Source organism: Octopus sinensis, linkage group LG13, assembly GCF_006345805.1.
Source record: "Octopus sinensis linkage group LG13, ASM634580v1, whole genome shotgun sequence".
Lineage (NCBI taxonomy): Eukaryota > Metazoa > Mollusca > Cephalopoda > Octopoda > Octopodidae > Octopus > Octopus sinensis.
In genome coordinates this window covers 14,191,222-14,213,721 of record NC_043009.1, presented here as the reverse complement: position 1 = coordinate 14,213,721, position 22,500 = coordinate 14,191,222, and the positions used below count along the sequence as shown (strand labels likewise).

General features: G+C 37.2%; 1 protein-coding gene across 1 annotated transcript in view; it reads left to right on the top strand.

Annotated features, from left to right (window-relative positions):
* LOC115218530 (glutamate receptor ionotropic, kainate 2-like) overlaps positions 1–22,500 on the top strand; it is a 250,709-nt gene that overhangs the window by 207,507 nt on the left and 20,702 nt on the right. Inside the window, exons 6-11 of the mRNA XM_029788402.2 lie at positions 1,318–1,554; positions 3,693–3,797; positions 4,923–5,042; positions 6,494–6,697; positions 12,516–12,819; positions 14,980–15,233. Of these exons, the coding sequence (XP_029644262.1) occupies positions 1,318–1,554; positions 3,693–3,797; positions 4,923–5,042; positions 6,494–6,697; positions 12,516–12,819; positions 14,980–15,233 (1,224 nt within the window). The remainder of the gene's footprint in view (positions 1–1,317; positions 1,555–3,692; positions 3,798–4,922; positions 5,043–6,493; positions 6,698–12,515; positions 12,820–14,979; positions 15,234–22,500) is intronic.

The window sequence follows — 22,500 nt, the reverse complement described above, 5'->3', positions numbered from 1 at the left end:
ATTTTGCTTTAACTTTTGTTTTTGAATTTTCCGTCAATTGATGTTAAGGGTTTCTATAATGCAGGTCTTCTTTATCATACATGCTTTGGTGTGCCTCATCATTTCCATGCGTTTCCTTTAAACATAAACACATGCATGTAAGTTTCGAATGCTTCCGTTTTGTTAAAATTAAGCGAGAAATGGAGTCAGCGCTCAGCATATGTCTAATCTCTACGCAATATGTGCGTGAGTCTCTCTTTCTCGTTCTCTCTCTCCCTTTCTCGTTCTCTCTCTTTTTCTTTCTCCCATTCTTCTATCACGCTATTGCTTTTAAAATTCAAGCTTCAGCACACGTATATTAATTTTAATTTGTTTTTTAAAGTTGATTATATGTTGCTGTTTTTATTGCAGTTCACATCTGCCAGAGCAAGCAATGCATTAATAATTATTTCGTAATGCATCGATTTTTTTTTAATATTTTTAATATCTTTAAAAATTTTCTTTGGAAATGACTATTTCATATTCGCTACCGTTCATACGATCAATCCAACGCCTTCCTTAAATTCTAAAAGTATGCTCAAAAGTCACCCAGCCAAAGACGTATGCCATATTCTCCATCAAAATGCACTTTGAATTCTTTAAATACATTTTTATTTTGCAACTGATTCACCTTCGTCCTAAGTTCGATTATGTACAACTCATAGAAAAGATTTGTGAAATTTGTGAGTTTCCACAATATCATAATATAATAATATCATAGGCGTAGGAGTGGCTGTGCGGTAAGCATCTTGTTTACAAACCACATAATTCCGGGTTCAGTCCCACTACGTGGCACCTTGGGCAAGTGTTTTCTACTATAGCCTCGGGCCGACCAAAGCCTTGTGAGTGGATTTGGTAGACGGAAACTGAAAGAAGCCCGTTGTATATATGTTTATATATATATATATGTGTGTGTGTGTGTGTGTGTGTCTTTGTATATATGTTTGTGTGTCTGTGCTTGTCTCCCCAACATCGCTTGACAACCGACGCTGGTGTGTTTACGTCCCCGTAACTTAGCGGTTCGGCAAAAGTGACCGATAGAATAAGTACTAGGCTTACAAAGAATAAGTCCTAGGGTCGATTTGCTCGACTAAAGGCGGTACTCCAGCATGGCCACGGTCAAATGACTGAAACAAGTAAAAGAGAGAGTAAAAGAGTAATATATTTTTTATGTAAGTGGAAGTTAAATATGTATATATATATATCTGTTTATGCGTGCATGTATGAAAATGTGTCTATATGTCTACATGTATTTCTGCTATAATGTAATAACTTGAATGTTATTATTTTCTTTCTCAGGACGGTTATATAAGCTCAACCCTACGTTCCTTTGTGGCCATGAACACCAATTTCACTGTTCTCGGTTATTTACCGTTAAGAGAGGGTCATAGTGATGATACCTTGAATAACACTGAAAACTATCCCCGAGCAGTGGTTGCAGATATAGTTGAAATGCTGAAGAACACATCTATATCGATGAAACGATATCCTAACATCGAGGAAATGAGGGAGAAAACTAAACGGAAACTACAGAAGGTAACGTTAAAGATGATAATGCTATAATTGATTATATATGAGTGTAACTGTGTCTGTGAAGGGGAGAACGTGTCAGATTCTGTAGTTTTCTATGCCACTATTTGTGATTATCACGAGATCACGGGACCGACCAGACCATCAGATGTAGTTACACATCGCTAGTCACAATGCGTTCGCATTGTTTTAGCCTTCAAATGACGCCACCCCGCTGGCTAAGCGAGCAGGCCAACAGAAGAAAGTGTGGGAGAAAGAGTGGTGAAAGAGTACAGCAGGGATCACCAACCCCTGCCGGAGCCTCGTGGAGCTTTTAGGTGTTTTCGCTCAATAAGCACTCACAACGCCCGGTCTGGGAATCGAAACCGCGATCCTGCGACCGCGAGTCCGCTGCCCTAACCACTAGGCCATTGCGCCTCCACATTTGTGATTATGCATGTACACAATTCTGTAAAAATTTGGGCTCAGAGATGACTAAATAATTCAGTAATTTCGTTTGTAACCAGAGATTTCACATTCGACTCCATAGTGGAAAGCTGTAGGTAAGATTCTCCTACAATAACTTAGTTTCTAAACTGTAGTAGAAGTGCTTCAACGGAAACTGAATGGAAGCCCGTCCACTTTAGTATCCCTCCAATGCGAATATATAGTTTTTTTCACACATAATGACTAGCTGAATCAACTTGAACCATTTAATATGTTTGCGTAAAACTCAGAAAGTACTACCGCTGATTGAACAATTAAAATACTCATGGCGCAGGAGTGGCTGTGTGGTAAGTAGCTTGCTTACCAACCACATTGTTCTGGGTTCAGTCCCACTGCGTGGCACCTTGGGCAAGTGTTTTCTACTATAGCCTCGGGCCGACCAAAGCCTTGTGAGTGGATTTGGTAGATGGAAACTGAAAGAAGCCCGTCGTATATATGTATATATATATATATATATGCGTGTGTGTGTTTGTGTGTCTGTGTGTGTCCCCCTAGCATTGCTTGACAACCGATGCTGGTGTGTTTATGTCCCAGTTACTTAGCGGTTCGGCAAAAGCGACCGATAGAATAAGTACTGGGCTTACAAAAGAATAAGTCCCGGGGTCGAGTTGCTCGACTAAAGGCGGTGCTCCAGCATGGCCGCAGTCAAATGACTGAAACAAGTAAAAGAGTAAAAGAGTAAAAGAGTAAAAGAGTAAAGAGTATGACTGAATTTGACAGAATATCCATCAGACGAACTAAAGCCTATGACGTAATTCTTGTTCCTTTAATGAGGATTTCATCGATTAAAATCATGTACGCATGATTGGTGTGCACCAAGGAGCATCGTGTAAGCTCGCTGTGAATTGAAACAGCAATCAACTTTTAATTTTCATTTCTTGCAAGTAACCGTTCACGTTGTTAATTAATTACTTTAGGACATGTATAACTGTTACAATGTCACAGGATACAGTTCACCGTTAATAATAAAGGGATTTTGTGCTCAGTCAATCAAAGAAAATCATTCAAAGGACTAAGATTGAAGAAAACGTAAAAAGCGGTCAATCATTCGCTTCAGTTTATATATCATTATTCGTATCCAAATACGAGTATGTACGCACGTGCGTGAGTGTGTCAGACCTTGAGAAATATCATATCTGTAAAAAACGAAGCTTCTTTAAGACTCACATAGAAACTATGCAGAGTCATATAGCACGCATTTAAAACTTCTGTATATATTTACTCTCCTGCTTACAGACTGAATTCCCACACTTTTTTTTCCATACTCGAAAATCGCATTATCTCGCAGTTTCTGTTCAAACATTTGCTAACGTAATCATGTTTGTACATTTACTAACACAACCCGGTGTAACAACAATTATAAGAATAAACTATAATCAACGTTTAGAAGCTTTAGTTGTCTTTAGTTGTCAACCAACAGTTCATAAATGAACTCATCTAAAATTGTCTGTTAGACCAAATATAGTGTGTGTGTGAGTGTGTGTGTGTGTGTGTGTATGTGTGTGTGTGTGTGTGTGTGTGTGTGTGTGTGTGGTCTTGGTATATATTTGAAATGAGTACACACGAGCTCTCTGCAAACAAATTTGTTTCCGATCTGTCTCTTTTTCTGTAGTTTTCCTCAGTATTTTCAAAACAACTTGCTTTTGCTTTGGTTTCAGTTTAAGAAACATTTGGAAACTGGATGTATGCACTTAAACAAAAGAGGGAAAAGAAAAGGTATTAATCTATACTTTACAGCAGTTTTTGGGGAAATGACACAAAAAGTGAGTATTTCATTCTCTTTAATATGTTTTCTCTAGGATATATATAAAAGCCATTTCTTTTCAGAAACCCTAGCGTGCTATACAATATATTGGAGCAAAAGCCATAACCGAAATACATAGCAGAAGCCTTGAGCGATATTTTAAACTTTCTTATAAAATGTAATTCCTTCAGTAATACGGTTCTACAACATGTAATCCCTCAATTCATATTTTAAACATTCTACTCAGTGTGTGAACATTTTTGATCTTTACTAACTTTGAGATTGAGTTTCTTCTTAAGGAGTATGTTCCTGCATGTAATATACCCTAACGTGACAAATTATATGTAAGGTCAACATGTATATAACAACTGAAGTTGTATGTTTTTGCGAATTGGATCAGTGTGCATGATAGTAAAAGTGGCTTATACGTGGCAGCTGTAAGGCGACGCACTGGCAGAATTGTTAGCCCGCCGGGAAAATGCATAGCGGTATTTATCCTTCTTTGAGCGGTGAGCTGGTAGAATGGTTAGCACGCCGGGCGAAATGCTTAGTGGTATTTCGTCTGCCGCTACGTTCTGAGTTCAAATTCCGCCGAGGTCGACTTTGCCTTTCATCCTTTCGGGGTCGATTAAATAAGTACCAGTTGCGCACTGGGGTCAATATAATCGACTTAATATGTTTGTCTGTCCTTGTTTGTGTCTCTGTGTTTAGCCCCTTGTGGGTAGTAAAGAAATAGGTATTTCGTCTCTGTCTTTGCGTTCTGAGTTCAAATTCCGCCGAGGTCGACTTTGCCTTTCATCCTTTCGGGGTCGATGAATTAAGTACCTGCGTTTCACTGGGGTCGTTGTAATCGACTAGCCCCTCTCCTGAAATCTCAGGCTTTGTGCCTTTAGTAGAAAGGATTTATGTAGCAGCTGGAGCCAAATATATGATACCTTAAGCAGCAAACTATTAAATAGTATGTATATAACTTAGGTTACATGTATGTAACGACTCAAGTAACATGTATAATTTGAAAATCTAATTATTCATTGATGAATCAGATATTTTTACTATTTCAATACAAGTTCCCTGATTTAATATTTGTATGGTTATTTCCCTCAAATTTTTTCTCTAAATATTTATTTGTTACATATATTTTCAGATTGCAATCTGGAATTCTACTACTTCCAAACAGTTTCATGTGTATCAACGTAAAATCCATCCGAATATCACATATATGTTTCCTTTAAAGGGACGCAGAGTGAAAGTGGTCTCTATCTTGGTAAGTTATTGTTATAATTCCAGGGAAGTACTCTAATGCATCATATCGACTATGCCATTTCCACCAGAATATTTCTTTAACTATCAAAGTTAGGAAGATAGAACCTGAAAATATATATAAGTATATTTAGTCTTTGCCTTCTTTTACGCTCGAGGTTTTCTTATAATCTTTATGGGTCTACACAAGACATTTCTGTCTGCTTTCAGTAATGAAATGAATTAAGCATTACTGTGATTTTATTCGATTCCGTATATTTGCAGTAATGATTCAATGTCGGGCCTTTCGGTATTTAGTTGCGTAATTTTTACTTACAGAGTTCAAGTCTCTTTTTTTATCTCATACTCCTGGATATCAGGAACATAATTACCAGGAGAATATAACCGACCATAACCCCTCGTGAAAATGTACAAATTTTCGATAAAGACTGAAGAAAATATTGATATTAATGTTACCACAATAACAATAAGGCGGTGAGCTGGCAGAAGCATTAGCAGGCCGGGCGAAATGCACTGCGGCATTTCGTCCGTCTTCACCTTCTGGGTTCAGATTCCGCCGAGATCGATTTTGCTTTCATCTTTTGGGGGTCGATAAAGTTAGTACCAGCTGAGAATTGGGATCGATGTAATCGATGTAACTCCTCCGCCAAGTTGTTGGCATTGTACAAAGTTTGAAACCAATATTACTGCAACACCTCTTGTAAACAGTTCCATAAGTGGTTATTGTAATAGATTTTGCATGGAAACATACAGGTTCTGTAAGTTGTTATTTTAATGATTTTTCACTCTCCTTCCTTGTGGTAAATGCAAAAATGTTATTAGAGTTTAAAATCTTGTTTTCTCTAAGGTTTTTTTTTTCTCAAATAATCATATTCAACGTGGCTCTGATTAAAGGAAATGAATTTGAATGAGACAATATTCATTACTATACACGGTTTTAATTTCGTACTCAAACACCTGTAAGCTAATGGATTTAGATACTAATCCGTGTTCTTTTGACATTTACAATTAGCCCTGTATTTTGCACTTCTGTTGCTCTCTTCTGGTCCGAGTGAGAGTATCGCTGTCACTTGACGTGTCAATGCTCGCAGAGGCCAGTGATTATGAGAATATTGAGTTCTAACGTATGGTTATTTATCTAGCTATAACAGAGCAGAAATAATGTATATATATATTAAAGTATACTATTTTACCGTTACTCCAAGTTTCTTGTGGGCTTCGGTCACGTTGTGCTGACTAAAGTGAAGCAACTTGAATTAATGAGAAGCAATCAAGTTTATACGATGTTAGATATTCACTCTGCTTCAGATATTGAGTATACTTTCATTTGTTCAACTTATTCCGCTTTTCCTAACACCAATTGCAACTATATATATATGCAAACGTGTGTCTATGGTTGTACATGTACATACGCATGCGTACTTACACACAGTCAAGCTTGTTGTTTTTTTCCAGGAAAAGCCATTCACTATGTATAAAGACGATTACGAAAAACGATACGGAAACGACCGGTTTAAAGGTTTCGCGGTTGATTTAATGGATGTCGTATCGAAACGCTTGGGCTTTGAATATGATTTGTATCTCGTTGGCGATGGAAACTTTGGCGCTAAAATGGACAACGGAGATTGGAATGGAATGATTGGCGAAGTCCTTGCTGGGGTAATTATGATATAATCTTGCTTTTTTATATTTTGGCTTCATTTATTTTTACGGTATTTTTATTTCCTTTATGAATATTGTTGTATTTATTGCTGTTAATGTTCTTGTTGTTAAAGTGAGACATAAATAATTAAATTATTATTATTATTATTATTATTATTATTATTATATTATTATTATTATTATTATTATTATTATTTTTGTTGTTGTTGTTGTTGTTGTTGTTGTTGTTGTTGTTGTTGTTGTTATTATTATTATTATTATTATTATTATGATTATGATATAAGGCGATAAGCTGGCAGAAGCGTTAGCACGCCGGGCGAAATGCTCAGCTGTATTTCGTTCTGAGTTCAAATTCTGCCGAGGTCGCCTTTACCTTTCGGGGTCGTTGGAGTCGATATAATCGACTTAATCCGTTTGTCTGTCCTTGTTTGTCCTCTCTGTGTTTAGCTCCTTGTGGGTAGTGAAGAAATAGGTATTTCGTCTGTCTTTACGTTCTGAGTTCAAATTCCGCCGAGGTCGACTTTACATTTTATCCATCGAGGTCGACAAATTAAGTAGCAGTTGCGTACTAGGGTCTATCTAATTGACTAGCCCCCACCCCAAAAGATATAGGGCCTTGTACCTATAGTAGAACAATATTTTGCTATTATAATTATTGTTAATACAGCAAACTGGCAGAATAGTTAGCGGATCGGACGAAATGTTTAGTTCTGAGTTCAATCTCCACTGAGATCGATGTTGACTTCCATCATGGGGCGGATGTAATAGACTAGGTCCTTTCTCAAAAAAATGTCAGGCCTTGTGCCTGTTGAAGAAAGAGTTCTTAGAGTTATTTACCTTGTTGTGGTGGTCTTTAAAATTTTAACAAACAGTTCTTTTACTGCGGTGTTCATATTCGATTGAGAGAGACTTTTGTAGATTAGTGACATAAGTGAAATAAACAGATTCGTCTGGGAGGTGAACCTGGATCGTCAATGCTAATTGTCGGAATCTTCTGCGCTTGTCAACAAAAGAAATCGTATCGTTTCCTATTTCTGATAAAGTATGTAAGTTTTATCTCCCGGTGATAGCAACAAAGAAAACCCATGATAGATATGCTTAGTTAAACAAAACAGCTGAGAGACGTAAAACGGTTATCAGATATGGAAACTTGTGGATGTCGCTTGTATAGTGCTCACCTCTGTGATAAACGTTTTATCAAGTAAAACATATCTGTTTCACATGTGTGTCAAAATACTGATGATATCATGAAAGTCAAAAGATAAAGTCTGTTTTACGACCAGAAGTATCTATGATATATTTATTGTTTATCTAACGATAAACAATAATTCTTCGTATTCCATGTAGCTTTGTTCCGAGTGAACACTTTCAAGTGCGTGCTTAATTTACTTTATCATATGATACAATGCGATTGGGGAGTTTATCATAATTCCCACCTTCCAGTGCAGATAAAATACTGTTTTCATTTGAAGTGTATTACATTATTCTGTTACTGTCAACGTATGTAATGCTTTAACGATGGGATGAAATGGAATACTTAAACAGTTACACACACAACATTTATACTCTCTGTAAACAATTGGCTGTTAAACTATGAAATTGAATCAAAGAATTAACTTATTATAGTTTCAGCATTCATTGACTGGAAAATCAATATTTAAAACTAAATTTAATATATATAAGTGATATATTTTGATAGGATTCATAACTCGCAGGGCAAGCTATTGTACTTCATACATTACGAATGTAGGTTTAAGTTCAGTCAGCTCCACTTTTCCCATGTATCATAGTGTATCGTATTCTGATTTGTTAAAGCGTTTGTTTTTATGTAGTCTAATAGAATAATGATATGGATAGATCATGTGTTCAATTTCCTTTTAGAGTTAAGATTACTTAATATTTTCCAGGAGTGGCTGTGTGGTAAGTATCTTGCCTACCAACCACATGGTTCTGGGTTCAGTCCCACCGCGTGGCATCAAGTGTCTTCTGCTATAGCCTCGGGCCGACCAATACCTTGTGAGTGGATTTCGTAGACGGAAACTGAAAGAAGCCTGTCGTATATATGTATATATATATGTATGTATGTGTATGTATATGTTTGTGTGTCTGTGTTTGTCCCCCCTAGCATTGCTTGACAACCGATGCTGGTGTGTTTACGTCCCCGTTACTTAGCGGTTCGGCAAAAGAGACCGATAGAATAAGTACTGGGCTCACAAAGAATAAGTCCCGGGTCGATTTGCTCGACTAAAGGCGGTGCTCCAGCATGGCTGCAGTCAAATGACTGAAACAAGTAAAAGAGTAAAAAGAGTAAAAGAGTATATATTATTCTTAGAAAACATGTATAATAATTTTCATAGCAAAATCTTAATAGAAAAGAAACAAGAGTGGATCAGGTGTTTCTCAAGAAAATCGTAAGTAACATTTCCTCAAGCCCGTTCACTTCACATCATCTAAAGCATCCATTGCTTCAACAACTGATAACTTTCATGAGAAATTATGATAATTCTGCATAAACTTCTGCTAATTTTAAAACTTTCAAGATAACCGTGGAAATACCTAGTTATATGATTATAGTTTAATCGACTTATACATTTATAGACTGGATTTGCATCTCATTTGTTAGTAGAAAAAAAGTTTTAATGCTAGAATATAAGATTAGTATATCTTGTTGAACGTTTCCAGGTTTTCAATGGGTTGTAATTCAGAGAGAGTAAGACAAGATAAAGTATTTAAAACAAAGCCCAGAGTGCGACATATCAGAGTAATTGACAGAAATAATGATGGTGCATCGAGTTAGTTTGAAATATCTGACTCGTTTATAGGTGCAGAATCCTAGCTAGAGAGGAAGCTAGGACATAATTTACTGACTGAACATTGATTGTTAAATAATTTTGATTAAAAGGCTGTCTTAGCAAACTGTCAAATAGATAATTTTTTATCTGTAAACTGTTAAGTAGACAGATTACTGATGAAAGTCGAAGTGTGATGTATATTGATGTGCTTTAAGAAGAAATATCTGAATACGATAAAGTGAAATAGACAATCCTATCGATTGGGAGTTTCATAAATCGAATGAATAGGATACTGTGCAACCAAGCAAGAGGATAGCGCGGTTTGTATATTGATACTAGCATTACACTTATTCTCAATAGTTCACTCCACCTATTTGTAAGTAGGAACTAAAGGGTCAAATGATTAGCGGTTATAATTATCATTAGCAGAAACCACTTTGAGTATCCCGTTAGTTTGTATCATTGCTTAGCCAGAAGTCAACCCTAATCGGGGAGACTTATGGTCAATAGAATTCAGATAATGGGCATCCATTTTTTTTTTTAGTATAATCACTATATTTTTAAAACGTCTTGTCATATAAAATGCAATGAAGGAAGTTAAGGAATATTTAACTGCTATTATTTCTAGCATTGTGATGGATTCCGTAGAAATTCCCTCGTTGACTCGTTACTGATTCTCTCATGGTTGTGATCCTTTAGAATGACAAGGGCCTATTTCCATTCCAATACCACTCAATATCAAATACCTATTTCTTTACTGCCCACAAGGGACTAAACACAGAGGGGACAAAGAAGGACAGACAAACGAATTAAGTCGATTACATCGACCCCAGTGAGTAACTGGTACTCAATTTATCGACCCCGAAAGGATGAAAGGCAAAGTCGACCCAGGCGGAATTTGAACTCAGAACGTAACGGCAGACGAAATACGGCTACTCATTTCACCCGGCGTGCTAACGGTTCTGCCAGCTCGCCGCCTTCACATCAAATACCCCTCCATCGTAAACGCTTGCGGCTGGAGACTACATTTGCTGTAGATTTATTGTCTGGAGATGGGTCAGTTCAATACAGGGTGTACGTTGATGCAAACACAGAAAGACTTCACTGTAGAGAGTAAAATTAAGTGCATCAATCGATCAGTTAAATCGTTTAATTCTATAGATTATGTACTCTATGCAGTATTTCTGCACATTTTGTATTGTACATTCTATTCTATCAGAGGTACCGAAAAGAAAAGTCGTTTTTCAAGAAAACATTTTTGACATCATACCAACGATACTTTTGGTATAACAAGACAATCAAAGGTGTCTTTGAAGTCATCCAACCAGGATAGATTTAATGATTATACGTTAATGTGGACACACGATGTATGCATGCATGTATGTATGTATGTATGTATGTATGTATGTATGTATGTATGTATGTATGTATACCTATTAGTCCAAAATATTACACACACACACAGAGGAAAATTATGATTATCATTAAATATGACATTATGTTAGAACACCTAAAATGCTAGAAATAAGAGCTAAAGTGCTCTGATACATTGCTAAACCGATGCCTAATTTAATCATTTGTATATACTTTAACGATTCGGTAAATTATCCACAGATTTCTATGGAGTTGACATATATACTGGTGGCGATCTTATCCGGAATCTGACGAGTTTTGCTGACTCTACTGAAGTGACTGCGGAGTTAAAGCCGAAACCGTCGACGGTTTACGTGTATTACGACTGCCACTATTGTCCGTTTACGCTGACTGTCAGTATGTATGTAGACAATTATGTGCGTTGACTGAGCATCAGACCACTTTACCTTGTAGGAGTTCTAATAACAATTATAGTTTTCCTGTTGGGTGGTACATTTCTAAATTGCTGCCTAATTTCATGATACTCACACATACAACACACACACAAGCAAGTATATGAATGCAAAACAAGGTTGAAATAATTAGTACTCGAATACTTAATAACTGTCCAATGAATAGGAACGTGTAACTCTGAGTAACAGTTTTGTGAAGATTTCGCAACTTTAATAAAAGTTTATATATATATATGTGTGTGTGTGTGCGTTCAGATGAATATGGTACTTAAGTTAAAGGCAGCAGAATTTTGCATGGTATTATCCATATAAATCGAAATAAACAACAAGGATATCCAAGGTAGAGTAAAAACAATTGTACTACTCTACCTTGGATATCCTCGTTGCTTGTTTTGATATATATATATATATATATTCTCTATCTAATAGCTCTTGAGAGACAAGAATCTAAGTAAGGTGCATATTCGGCATAGCATGCTTTACTAATTTCCTATGAGCAAAAACGCCACAAGTACAAGAGGAAAATGTGTAATATGATGGTGCTAGTGTTCGAAAATGTCAAAGAGGCTTCAGCAAATGCAAAATCGGTTATTTCGATCATTGAGTCGGGTTTCGATCAGGAAGATCAACTATGCTCTGTATAGTGACACAGTGAAAACTGTTAAAGTATCGGGTACTTATTCTGAGAGCTTAATAATACCTGGTTCACTTTACAAGTGCTGATGAAGCAGTAGATTGAGTAAGTGTACAGAAAATCGAAGCAGGTACTTCATGAGCTCCCACTCTCTACTCTTAACACCTAGCACCACTCTGGTCTACAAGAGGAAAGACATTCAGAAGAATAGTGGATGTGGAAAAGGCACACTAAAAACTTTTCTCTTTAAAAAACCTGATTTGTGGACCGTATGTTGTTGCTAACGAGGCCCTTTTATTTTGAATCAATAAATATATGAACGATATGCTTTATGCTCATTTGAGTTCATGGCATGAAATATGAGATTACTTTTCGGTAACCCTAATATTTATTTAACATCTTTTTATTCCAGGTTTGTTATTTTAATGGTTATCAAATCTTTCTAGCAAATATTTATTCTGTCATTGTTTAACCCTCTCTTCGTTTATCTATGTAAATATCTCACGTTCTGTCTCATCTTTTTCTCACTTCACTAATTGATTAATCTCTTCACTTTATTTTAGAATGCCACTATGACAGTATCGCCCCTCAGCATCAATTCACAGCGCGAGGAGGCAGTGGATTTCACTAAACCTTTTATGACTCGCTACATTAGTGTAATCATGAAGAAAACTAAACTAGAAACATCATATTTTGAGTTCCTCAACCCCCTCTCGCCACCTGTTTGGATATGCACATTCGGGGCATTTATTGTCGTCAGTGTAATACTGTACTTCCTGGAGAAACTGGGCATGCGTAAGAAAAAGGATTATCCTTCGATTTCGTTCAGGGAGAGCTTCTGGTTCATCTTTGGATCTTTACTACAAGGCAAGTATATCTCTGTATGTATAAATATATGCATCCCTGAATCTGTATAACGCGTAAGGCTGTTGGCAATGTATCACTGACTCTCTCTCTCTCTCTCTCTCTCTCTCTCTCTCTCTCTCTCTATCTATCTATCTATCTATCTGTTAATCAGCCGAAATTGCGAGGATGATCCGGTTCTTGACTGAAGATGATTGGCTTCGAATGACCCGGTCGTGTTTTTTGTATCGTCTTCTGGATGTTTTGCGTTCTTGTCCCATTTTGTATGTTTTTTTATATAGATAAATAGCTAGCTAGATACGTATTTATCTCTCTACCCTCTCTCTATATATATATATACATATATATATATATGGGGGGGCGAGAGAAAGAGAAATGATAAACTTGCTCTGTACATCATAACTAGTTGTACTACTTAGCTGTAACTTAAGTACTATACTGGAAGTAGAATGGATGGTGAAAATCTACGAAGAGCTCTAAAATCAAAAGTAGCAGTCGTAGATCTAACTGTTCACGCTCGATATACACTGTGTGTGTGTGTGTGTGTGTGTATTCTTCTTTTTTCATTTATGACACTTGTAAAACAATTTTCAGCTATCCCATCCCTTTCTTGGCTATTTTTTAAGAAATTTCCTCTTTTTTTTATTTTTAAGGATTGTCAATTTTATTCCTACAACCCCCTCTTCCTTCTATACACATTCCTCTCAGTTTTTAACTCATTCAAACATCTCTAATATATACTATACGTCTATTAGTGCTGGCTGTTGTTTTTGTTTTTTTTAATTTTGAAAACATTAACTTCAAATGTATCTGTATGCCAGTACATTCGATTAATTAGTAAAGTGGTAGGAAATATTGTGTACACGATAATTCTGTGACTAAATTAAGATAAAACTCAATTGCTTCGTTAAAGTCAACAGATAATATTAGAGTTCCAATTTGAGTCGTTCCATTAATTTATCGTGTCTGATGTTCAACTTTTGGATCTTTTCGGTTTGAACAGCAGTTTTTAACATAATTTCTAGATAATTAAAAAATGTTAAACTTCTTATTCTCTTGCCTTTATTGAGAAAATTCTATAGTTTGTAAGATATTTGTTATTTCTTCAATTTCTGCAATTCCAACCAATCAGTGACGTCTATTGAGGTAAAAAGCATTCTGTGCCGTATGAATATGTCCCTCGTTTAAGAAACAAATTGGGTTTATTTACATTTGTGAAGAAAAAACAGATACCCTTCCCACCACCCCTAACCCTAACCCTAAAAGAGATTGAAATGCAATAGATCGATTCTAGGGTCATAATTATGGGTGACAATTTCATATGACACCGCTAGAAAAGCTGCCGTTCAAACCGAAAAGATTCCAACTTTATTGAACTATACTCAAATAGCGCTGGCCGCTTGAGTGGAGTTCAGTACAGACGAATAACTTTATAATCACGCTTAGTCTATTTTGCACTTCAACAATCATTTATTCTTTTATTCTTAATTTTTTAAGTACCACCTTAAAGGGTTTTTAGTCGAAGAAATCGACACAAGGATTTATTCTGTGTAAGCCTAGTGCTTATTCTATCGGCCTCTTTTGCCGAACAGCTAAGTTACGAGGACATAAACACACCAGCATCGGTTGTCAAGCGATGGTTGGGAGACAAATACAGACACACACACACATTTATACTAATGCACACACACACACATATACACGACAGGCTTCTTTTAGTTTCCGTCTACCAAATCCACTCACAAGGCTTTAATCGGCCCAAGGCTTGCCGAAGGTGCCATACAACTGGACTGAATGCTGAACCATGGGGTTGGCAAGCAAGCTTCTTACCGTACAGCCACGCTTGCGACGAAATAACTATTTCCCAAGTGGGGAATCGAAACCAGGCCGCTACGGTGAGAGCGCGAAATTCTAACCACTAGACCTACATGTACAAATTCCTTTTGATTTGGTTGCATAAACAGTCCGCTTTTTATTTGAGACACTACATTTTTGTTTTTATACAGAATTAATGACTTCTGTATAAATCCAGCAAGGAAGGCTTGTTTAGAAAGTTTATTATATCTGCAAGAAACAGTTTAGTTTGTCCAAAGTTATAATACATTTGTATTTTTATTTACACAAAATCCTTGCCATAATTATTTTCATCTTTTACTCTAACAGGAAACACAGATGCTTCCCCAAACACAGTGCCCGGACGTATCCTTACCAGCGCTTGGTGGTTTTTTGCCCTTATCCTCATCTCTTCGTACACTGCTAATCTAGCTGCCTTCCTTACAGTGAAGAAGATCAATACTCCCATCAAAACAATTTCTGATCTTCCAAAACAAACCAAAATCAAATACGGCACTGTCAAAAACAGTGGTGTCATGGCTTTCTTTAAGAATACGAAAATCGAAACATTCGCAAAGATGTGGGTGAGTTAATGAGTTTTACTGCCGTGTTCTTCAGTTTGTTTTTTTTTTGTTTCTTTTCAATTTTATATTTATTCATTTTGTTCATATTTTTACATTTAATTATAATTTCTGTCAGAATTTATTTGATTATTCAACTGTCAATAATAACGAATATGACGAGGAGGAAAGCGATTATAACTGACGACTGCGACAGCAGTGGTTGTGGTAGACGGAGTGGGGTCGTTGCGGCGGCGCGGGCCGCGGTAGTGGCGATGATGATGATGATGATGATGGTAGGGGAGGCCGTCGACGTCGCCGTCGTCAACATGACGATGATGATGATGAATATAATGGCTATGATGATATTGGTATTGGAGTGACGATGGGGCGAGAATGCTGTTGATGTTGTTCAGGATGGTGGTAATTGTAGTTACGGTGGCAGTACTATTCATGTTGTTCACGTTGTAGTTTAGCACAGGTCAGCTCTGCTCGAAAGGACTTGATCAAATGTATTCGAGGCGTCGTCTCCATCTCGTCTGTTTTGAAAAACAATTTAGGATTCCTCAAAAATTTCAGACGTTCACTCTTTGGTTGCTATTAAAGTAGGTGAAGGCCTTATCGGGGGGCGGGGGAATTTCGAGAAAGATTAAATACCACGCCCCTTGATGATGAGGAGAAGAGGAGGTTGTTGTCATCTTGGTATGTTGGCGATGGGGTGATGGAGATTGTAATCATGTCATGTTGTGGATGAGGAAGGTCATGGTTGTGGTGATGATGAGGATGAAGATGACAATGAGGAGGAGGGGAGGAAAAAGGAAGAGAACGAAGTGCAAAAAAAGGCACATAAGGAGAAGTATGGGATTACGACAATAATTCAAATGACAATAGTACCTTCTTTTTAAGGAGGCGAGCTGGCTGTACCGCTGGCACGCCGGGCAAAATGCTTAGCGGTATTTCGTCTGCCGTTACGTTCTGAGTTCAAATTCTGCCGAGGTCGACTTTGCCTTTCATCCTTTTAGAGTCGATTAAATAAGTACCAGTTACGCACTGGGGTTGATATAATAGACTTAATCCGTTTGTCTGTCCTTGTTTGTCCCCTCTATGTTTAGCCCCTTGTGGGCAGTAAAGAAATAGGTATTTCGTCTCTGTCTTTGCGTTCTGAGTTCAAATTCCGCCGAGGTCGACTTTGTCTTGCATCCTTTCGGGGTCAATAAATTAAGTACCAGTTGCGCACTGGGGTCGATCTAATCGACTGGTCCTCTTCCCCAAAATTTCGGGCTTTGTGCCAAGAATAGAAAAGAATAATACCTTCTTTTGCACGTCTACTGACCTGCAAGCTACTCTTATGAAGTACGTACAGCAACGAAAAAACAGAATACCTATTGGATGTTTACTCCTTAAATTTCCGCTTAACCCCACGGCTCCCTATACAGCAACTTTTGATAACCTTTTATTCGTAAAAAGTAAACTGCAGAGCTATGGTTCAAGAGAGCTTACTTTGTAGATCTTTTTCAACTCCCGGCTAGAAGTGTTTCACTTCCCTTACTTCACATTTACTTGGGATGAGAGGTTTTGATACCATGCAAGTGTCAAGTATTATAGCTAATTCATAGAGAATTATAAGGGTGAGTATGGCAGTTATCATACACAATCCCGACTGAGGATTCAGTGTTTCGTTTTATTTTTGTGTTAAGATTACTTTTGGATACATATTTTTACGTTCTTCCGGATTACCAATTATACAATTCGCATAAATTCCGCTACTTGTGAAAAAAAAATCTCCATTTCACGATCAATGAGGCGGGTACCGAACTAGTTTCGATTCCCAGTTAGAATTACTTTACTAAATCATTGCTTCTTGCTTAGTTGCAAGAAATCATGTATCTGATAATGAGATTATGAGATGTTGCTTCATTTCACATTCGAAAAGGAGCTGTAGAGACATTGCATCAATCAGAAATTAAAATTAGTTTAAAAACTCAGTTCACTGGGAATTTACTGATAGATCTACGAAATACACTATCATTTTCTATGTTTTCTTACTCGTAGGCTCTTGAGTTTTCTTAGTGTTTGGTTTCTTCTTTTCTGATGGTTAAGAAGATCAACCAAGTTTTCCTTACTGGACGAAGTTGGATGTTGTTGCGCTTGATGTTGTTTATCCTCTTCATTTTTGGGGGTATTTCTGTAGCATATTTATTCGAGAAGTTTTGCATGTGTCGAGATCGTTTGACGCCAGATTTTGCCATCTATTTGCTTCTTTCCAGGTTAGCTCTCTTCATATTCTGTTATAGCTAGTTGATAAAAATAATTATTATGGATGCAGAGCAATTGATGCAGAGTATTGAGTTGAACCATCTAACGCTTCAGAGGGAAACCAATCGGTTCTTTTTCCGAGTTCAGTCCACTTTAGAAAAATGGGTGGAAAGCCTGTAGATTCATGTCCATCTGGAGTGATATTTTATTATGATATAGTCAACATTGTTGACTTAAACTTTCTCAGAGATTACAATGTTTGCGCCGAACCATACCATAACATATTCATAACTGATCGGAGCTTCTGCTGGTGAAAAAGCTCATGTTTTATCGTATCTCGATGGTAAAGATCCTATGGCTTGCATCTAAAGAGGAAAACTGAGAGAACGACAGCCTAGCACACGGAGATACTGGTTTGTGACCTTAAGTCTTTATTTCTGAAAAGACAGTCTACCACACGCAGCACAGCCAACACAAAACTCTTTCTTCAACTCCGTCTTGGATCTGTATTTTATCGAGAGGGAACTTCCAAGATATCAGAACTGTTCTACATATTCGGGAAGAGAGTTCGAGATAGTGATGTCGAAATCTGAATAGGTTATCTGTGGAGCTGTTTGTAGGAGCACTTGGTGACGGTAGTCAGGTTGATGTCGAGGCATCTTGTTGTGTAGTGGTAGTGATACTGTATCGGTGATAAAAGTTGTGGTGGTGTCGGTATAGGGACTGGTGATACACAGGTTTACATTCTCTAGAGAATGTGGTTAGCTGTGTGCCCTCGAGTCCCTTTGGTTCTATCTGTATGCTAAATAGTAAACATGGCATCCCTGTTAGGTGATAAACTACAGAAAACAGATTCTTAAAACGATTTGTACTTGTTTCATTTCAATGACTGATGTGTACTGTAGATTAGAATGTAATGTCTAGACTGTTGCATAGAGAATAATGTGCCACAATTTTTCGTAATTTACTAAATTGTTAATTTGAACCTTACTAACGAATCAATTAGATATGATTTTTAAATGCTGATACAAGGCAACGGACGTGATTCGATATTTAAAGAGAATCGATATAAACCAATTTCTAGTTGTAAACCAGCTGTAATATGACTGTTCCCTGAGCCTTAACAAATACCAAACCAAATTTCCGTCTGCTGTTTAGATAAATATACCAAGAGCTTGAAGTGATACTGTGTAACATAAAATCGATGAATTAATCTACTGGAATTTTCTTAACACATTTATATAGGTATATTATTGATACAGGAATAGTGTTGTTAGTTTCTCAGACACTGAATTGTGGTATGGAGCAAGCGTTACTTCCAATGTGTTGAATACCAGGTCTGGTATAATCGCACAAGCCTATGATGGAAAGCTTTCCAGCTGCGAGCATCCCTTCTTTTTATTCATCAATAGCTATATTTTCCAAGGTATCCTTTTTTAGATAAGATGGAAGAATGAGATTTCAGGGGGGCTGACTGATCACATATAGCGCAGTGGTTCTCATTAGGGTGTCCATATGACTCTTTGTGGAAATATATAAGATTTGTTTGTTAAAATTTAATTGAAATAGATTGGTTATACTTCTACAATACACAAAATATTTTAATACATTTTTTATACAACTTAAATTAATAAAAACAAAATTTTGTCTGTCCGTCTGGGACCTCTGTATCTCAGTCTACATGTGCTCTACATAGACATAATATTCCTTTTTGGAATCAGAATGATCTCAGGATCGACAATCTGCCTTTCATTTGGTTCTTGAATATCCAGCATTGTGATCTGATTTAAAAGCATTCGGGTTGCTATGTCTAGCAGGTAAACCTTAGCTGATTCAAGCCATCTTAGTTGGCGTTCGTCAGATGATGTTAGAGATTAAGGGGAAGGTAATTACATTCGCTTCGTTAATTTTACGTCGAGATAAGAACAATTGGACTAATTGGCCAACAGTTGGAATTCAACTTGAGACTGGAACAATAGAATGATTGCATTACAGAATTAATTCTCATCTGTCCTTAACCTCTGATTAAACACCACCGAGACGTATAGTCATTATAGACGCATTATAGTCGTGCTATTTCACTCTCTTTGGTGCACCTTTTAAACTAGGATATCTTAAAGAATAAAAAAGGCTATGAAGCTTCACCCAAGTAAAATAAGAATCAAAGGGGTCCATATGCAAGAAGATGGTTGAGAAACACTGACATACAGTTATCTCTATGGCTCGATGTGGAGTCTTGATGATGGAGAGTGAAATTCAGGTTATTTTGGTGGATAAATATTTATGGTGGTATGTAGTAATTGTCTTCCTGATTATGATATGAAAGTTTTCTAGAATGTGCAGTCAGTGATGGAGATGCGGAGGTTTTATGGTGTTGTATAGTGATGTTGATAATAATGAAGAGATTTTATTGTAGTTTTGTTGTAATAAAGGTGTCGGTGACGGTGATGGTAATATAGAGAGTTTATTATAGTGGTGTGTAAAGATAGTGAGGTTATGGTAGACGTTCGTTGATAGTGATGGTGATGTGGATTTGGTGTCGGTAGCGAGGTTGATGTTGAGACATCATGTTGTGTAGTGGTAGCGATGCTGTGTCGGTGTTGAAGGTTGTGGTGGAGTCGGTACGGGAAGTGATGTACAGGTAGTGTTGGCAGTGCTGTGTGTGTTAAAGAATGAAAGAGAATTTGGAAATGAAATATTTAATTATCGATTAGCATCGACACTTGTATTGGAAAAATAAGATCACGATTCTTCAGCAGCAATAGCAGTGATGATAGTGGTGGTGGCGGTTGTGGTGGTGGCAGTAGTGTTGTAGGGGGAGGTTGTCGTGGCTGTTGTAGTAATGATAATAAAATGAACAACAGCCATGACGCCAACAATGCAAACAATAATAGAAAAGCAAAAAAACAAAAAATTAAGAAGATCAAAGGTAAAGATGAAGACAAGAGACTGAAGAAGAGTGACCTAATACACCACTGCTTAACACCACCACCTGCCCTTTGACTATTTATTCTGATGCAAGCATTATTCGAACCAGAAACACTCACTACCCCCACCCCTGGTTTCTTTATTCCCATCAACCTCTCGCCGACATCGATTTAAAGATGGGTAGACTGATAATGAACTGTGTCAACCTCACCAGACAAGAGGACTCCTAATTTTATGGGCATTGTCCCAATTTTACCAAGATATTTAGCAAGCATTTAGCTATTTTAAATCCACTACTGGAGGAAAGCCTCAGCAATCCGTTGTCAGATTATCTATAGAGGTTTTAAATTCAAATTTTAACCCTAAGTGCCGGTTTGGTGGTGTGCTCCTATAGTCGAATGATTAACCCTAGACACCTGTACCTACGTAGGGTTTCAACTCCGACGTTCTAACATTTCCAGTGATAAATTATGACGAGTAAGTTGGCTTCGATGGGAGTTAGACATGTGACGCAGAGAGAACGGATATCTTAAGGCATTCTATTCGACTATTTAAGGCCCTTGCAATTCGCCACCATCTGTTTAGTAACAGACGGTTCCTGACAAAGGTAAGACAAGTCATTTTTTTTCCTTTGTACTGAAGTCTTCCTTCCTTGTCACCAGGTCAGTCCCAGATTCCCAATCCTGTAACCAAATGGGGATTTTTTTGAAAAGACCCACATATACTTCTGTGTCTGGGGAGAGTCATTCTCTTTTAGTGCCTTATAATTTAACACACTCACCGGTTAAATTTCCATTCATTTACTTATTTATTTTTCAAAATTTTCGTTGCGTCTTGCAAACTTTTCAGTAATTGTTGACTCTGTCCGTTATTTAAGCTGCGTTCTTTTTGTTTATTTGTGCACATGTGTATGGGTTAGTGTGTGTCTGTGCATACACATGTATGTATGTATATATGTATGTATGTATGGATGTATGCATGCTTGCATGCATGCAAGTGTGTGTATGCATATATGTATGTGTGTGTGCGTATGTATATTTGTAAGCGTGTGTACGTTTGTATGTATGCATTCTGCATATTGATGTGTTTTTGTGTTTTTCTATGTGTATGTGTGCTTGCATGTGTGTGTACCCCTGTCTTCTTGTGTGTGCATGTCTGAGAGTGTCTGTGTGGGGGAGGGGGTTGTGACTATGTACTGTGTCTGTATGTATGAATGTGTATCTCCATATGTGTCTTTGTGTGAAGTGAAGTGTGTGTATATGGTCAGGTGTTTTAGTCTCAATTTGTGTATGTGAGTGTATGTGTACTTGTCTGTTCATATAACCTATGTACCTATCCGTCTGCATGTCTATCTGTTTACTTTCATATATCTATATGCCTACATACATGTGCACATAAATACACGCACACACACATACATACCTCTAACTGCATAACAGCTCACTAACTATTCTACCTGTATAAAATATAAACTGTGGGTATGGGGGTGTGGCGTTCTAATACATATATTTCTTATTTAGCAATGGGAATGCTTCGTTTATGAGGACGTGCTCCTGTATTTGTCTGAGTGTTGGGTCTTATGGGTGCTTCGATAAAATGCTGATGTCAAATTGACCCAGGTTGCCTCCATATCGGTACTTAACATGTTGGTAGAGTATGGAGGACAGTTTTTTTTTTTTTAGTCGTCATATTGTCTCAAATGTCATTTAGTCTTTCTGCAATGCTCCTAGATATCTCCCCTATGTATGTCATGTTCATGTCTTTACAAGCAAATTCTGTGCATCTTATGCTGTAGACTACATTTCGAGTTCTACAGTTAATGCCATGGCTAATCCTACATACCATGCAGTTATCATTGGTACATATGTTATTCTCAAAGGGGTACGTCCTACATAGTTGTGATCTGATGGAGTTCTCTGTATTTTCAACAATCTTAATGTTGAGTTTGGTCTCCTTCAGATCTTTCCTAAATCTACGGGCGAGTTCCCCATGGGCTCTGGCCTCTATAAACATCACTCCTTGATATTTGCCGGTTTTATACCACGTGTTCACCCTGTTTGTTTTGTCACAAGCTCTTTGTATCCTATTCCAGTCTTTGCTTCGATAT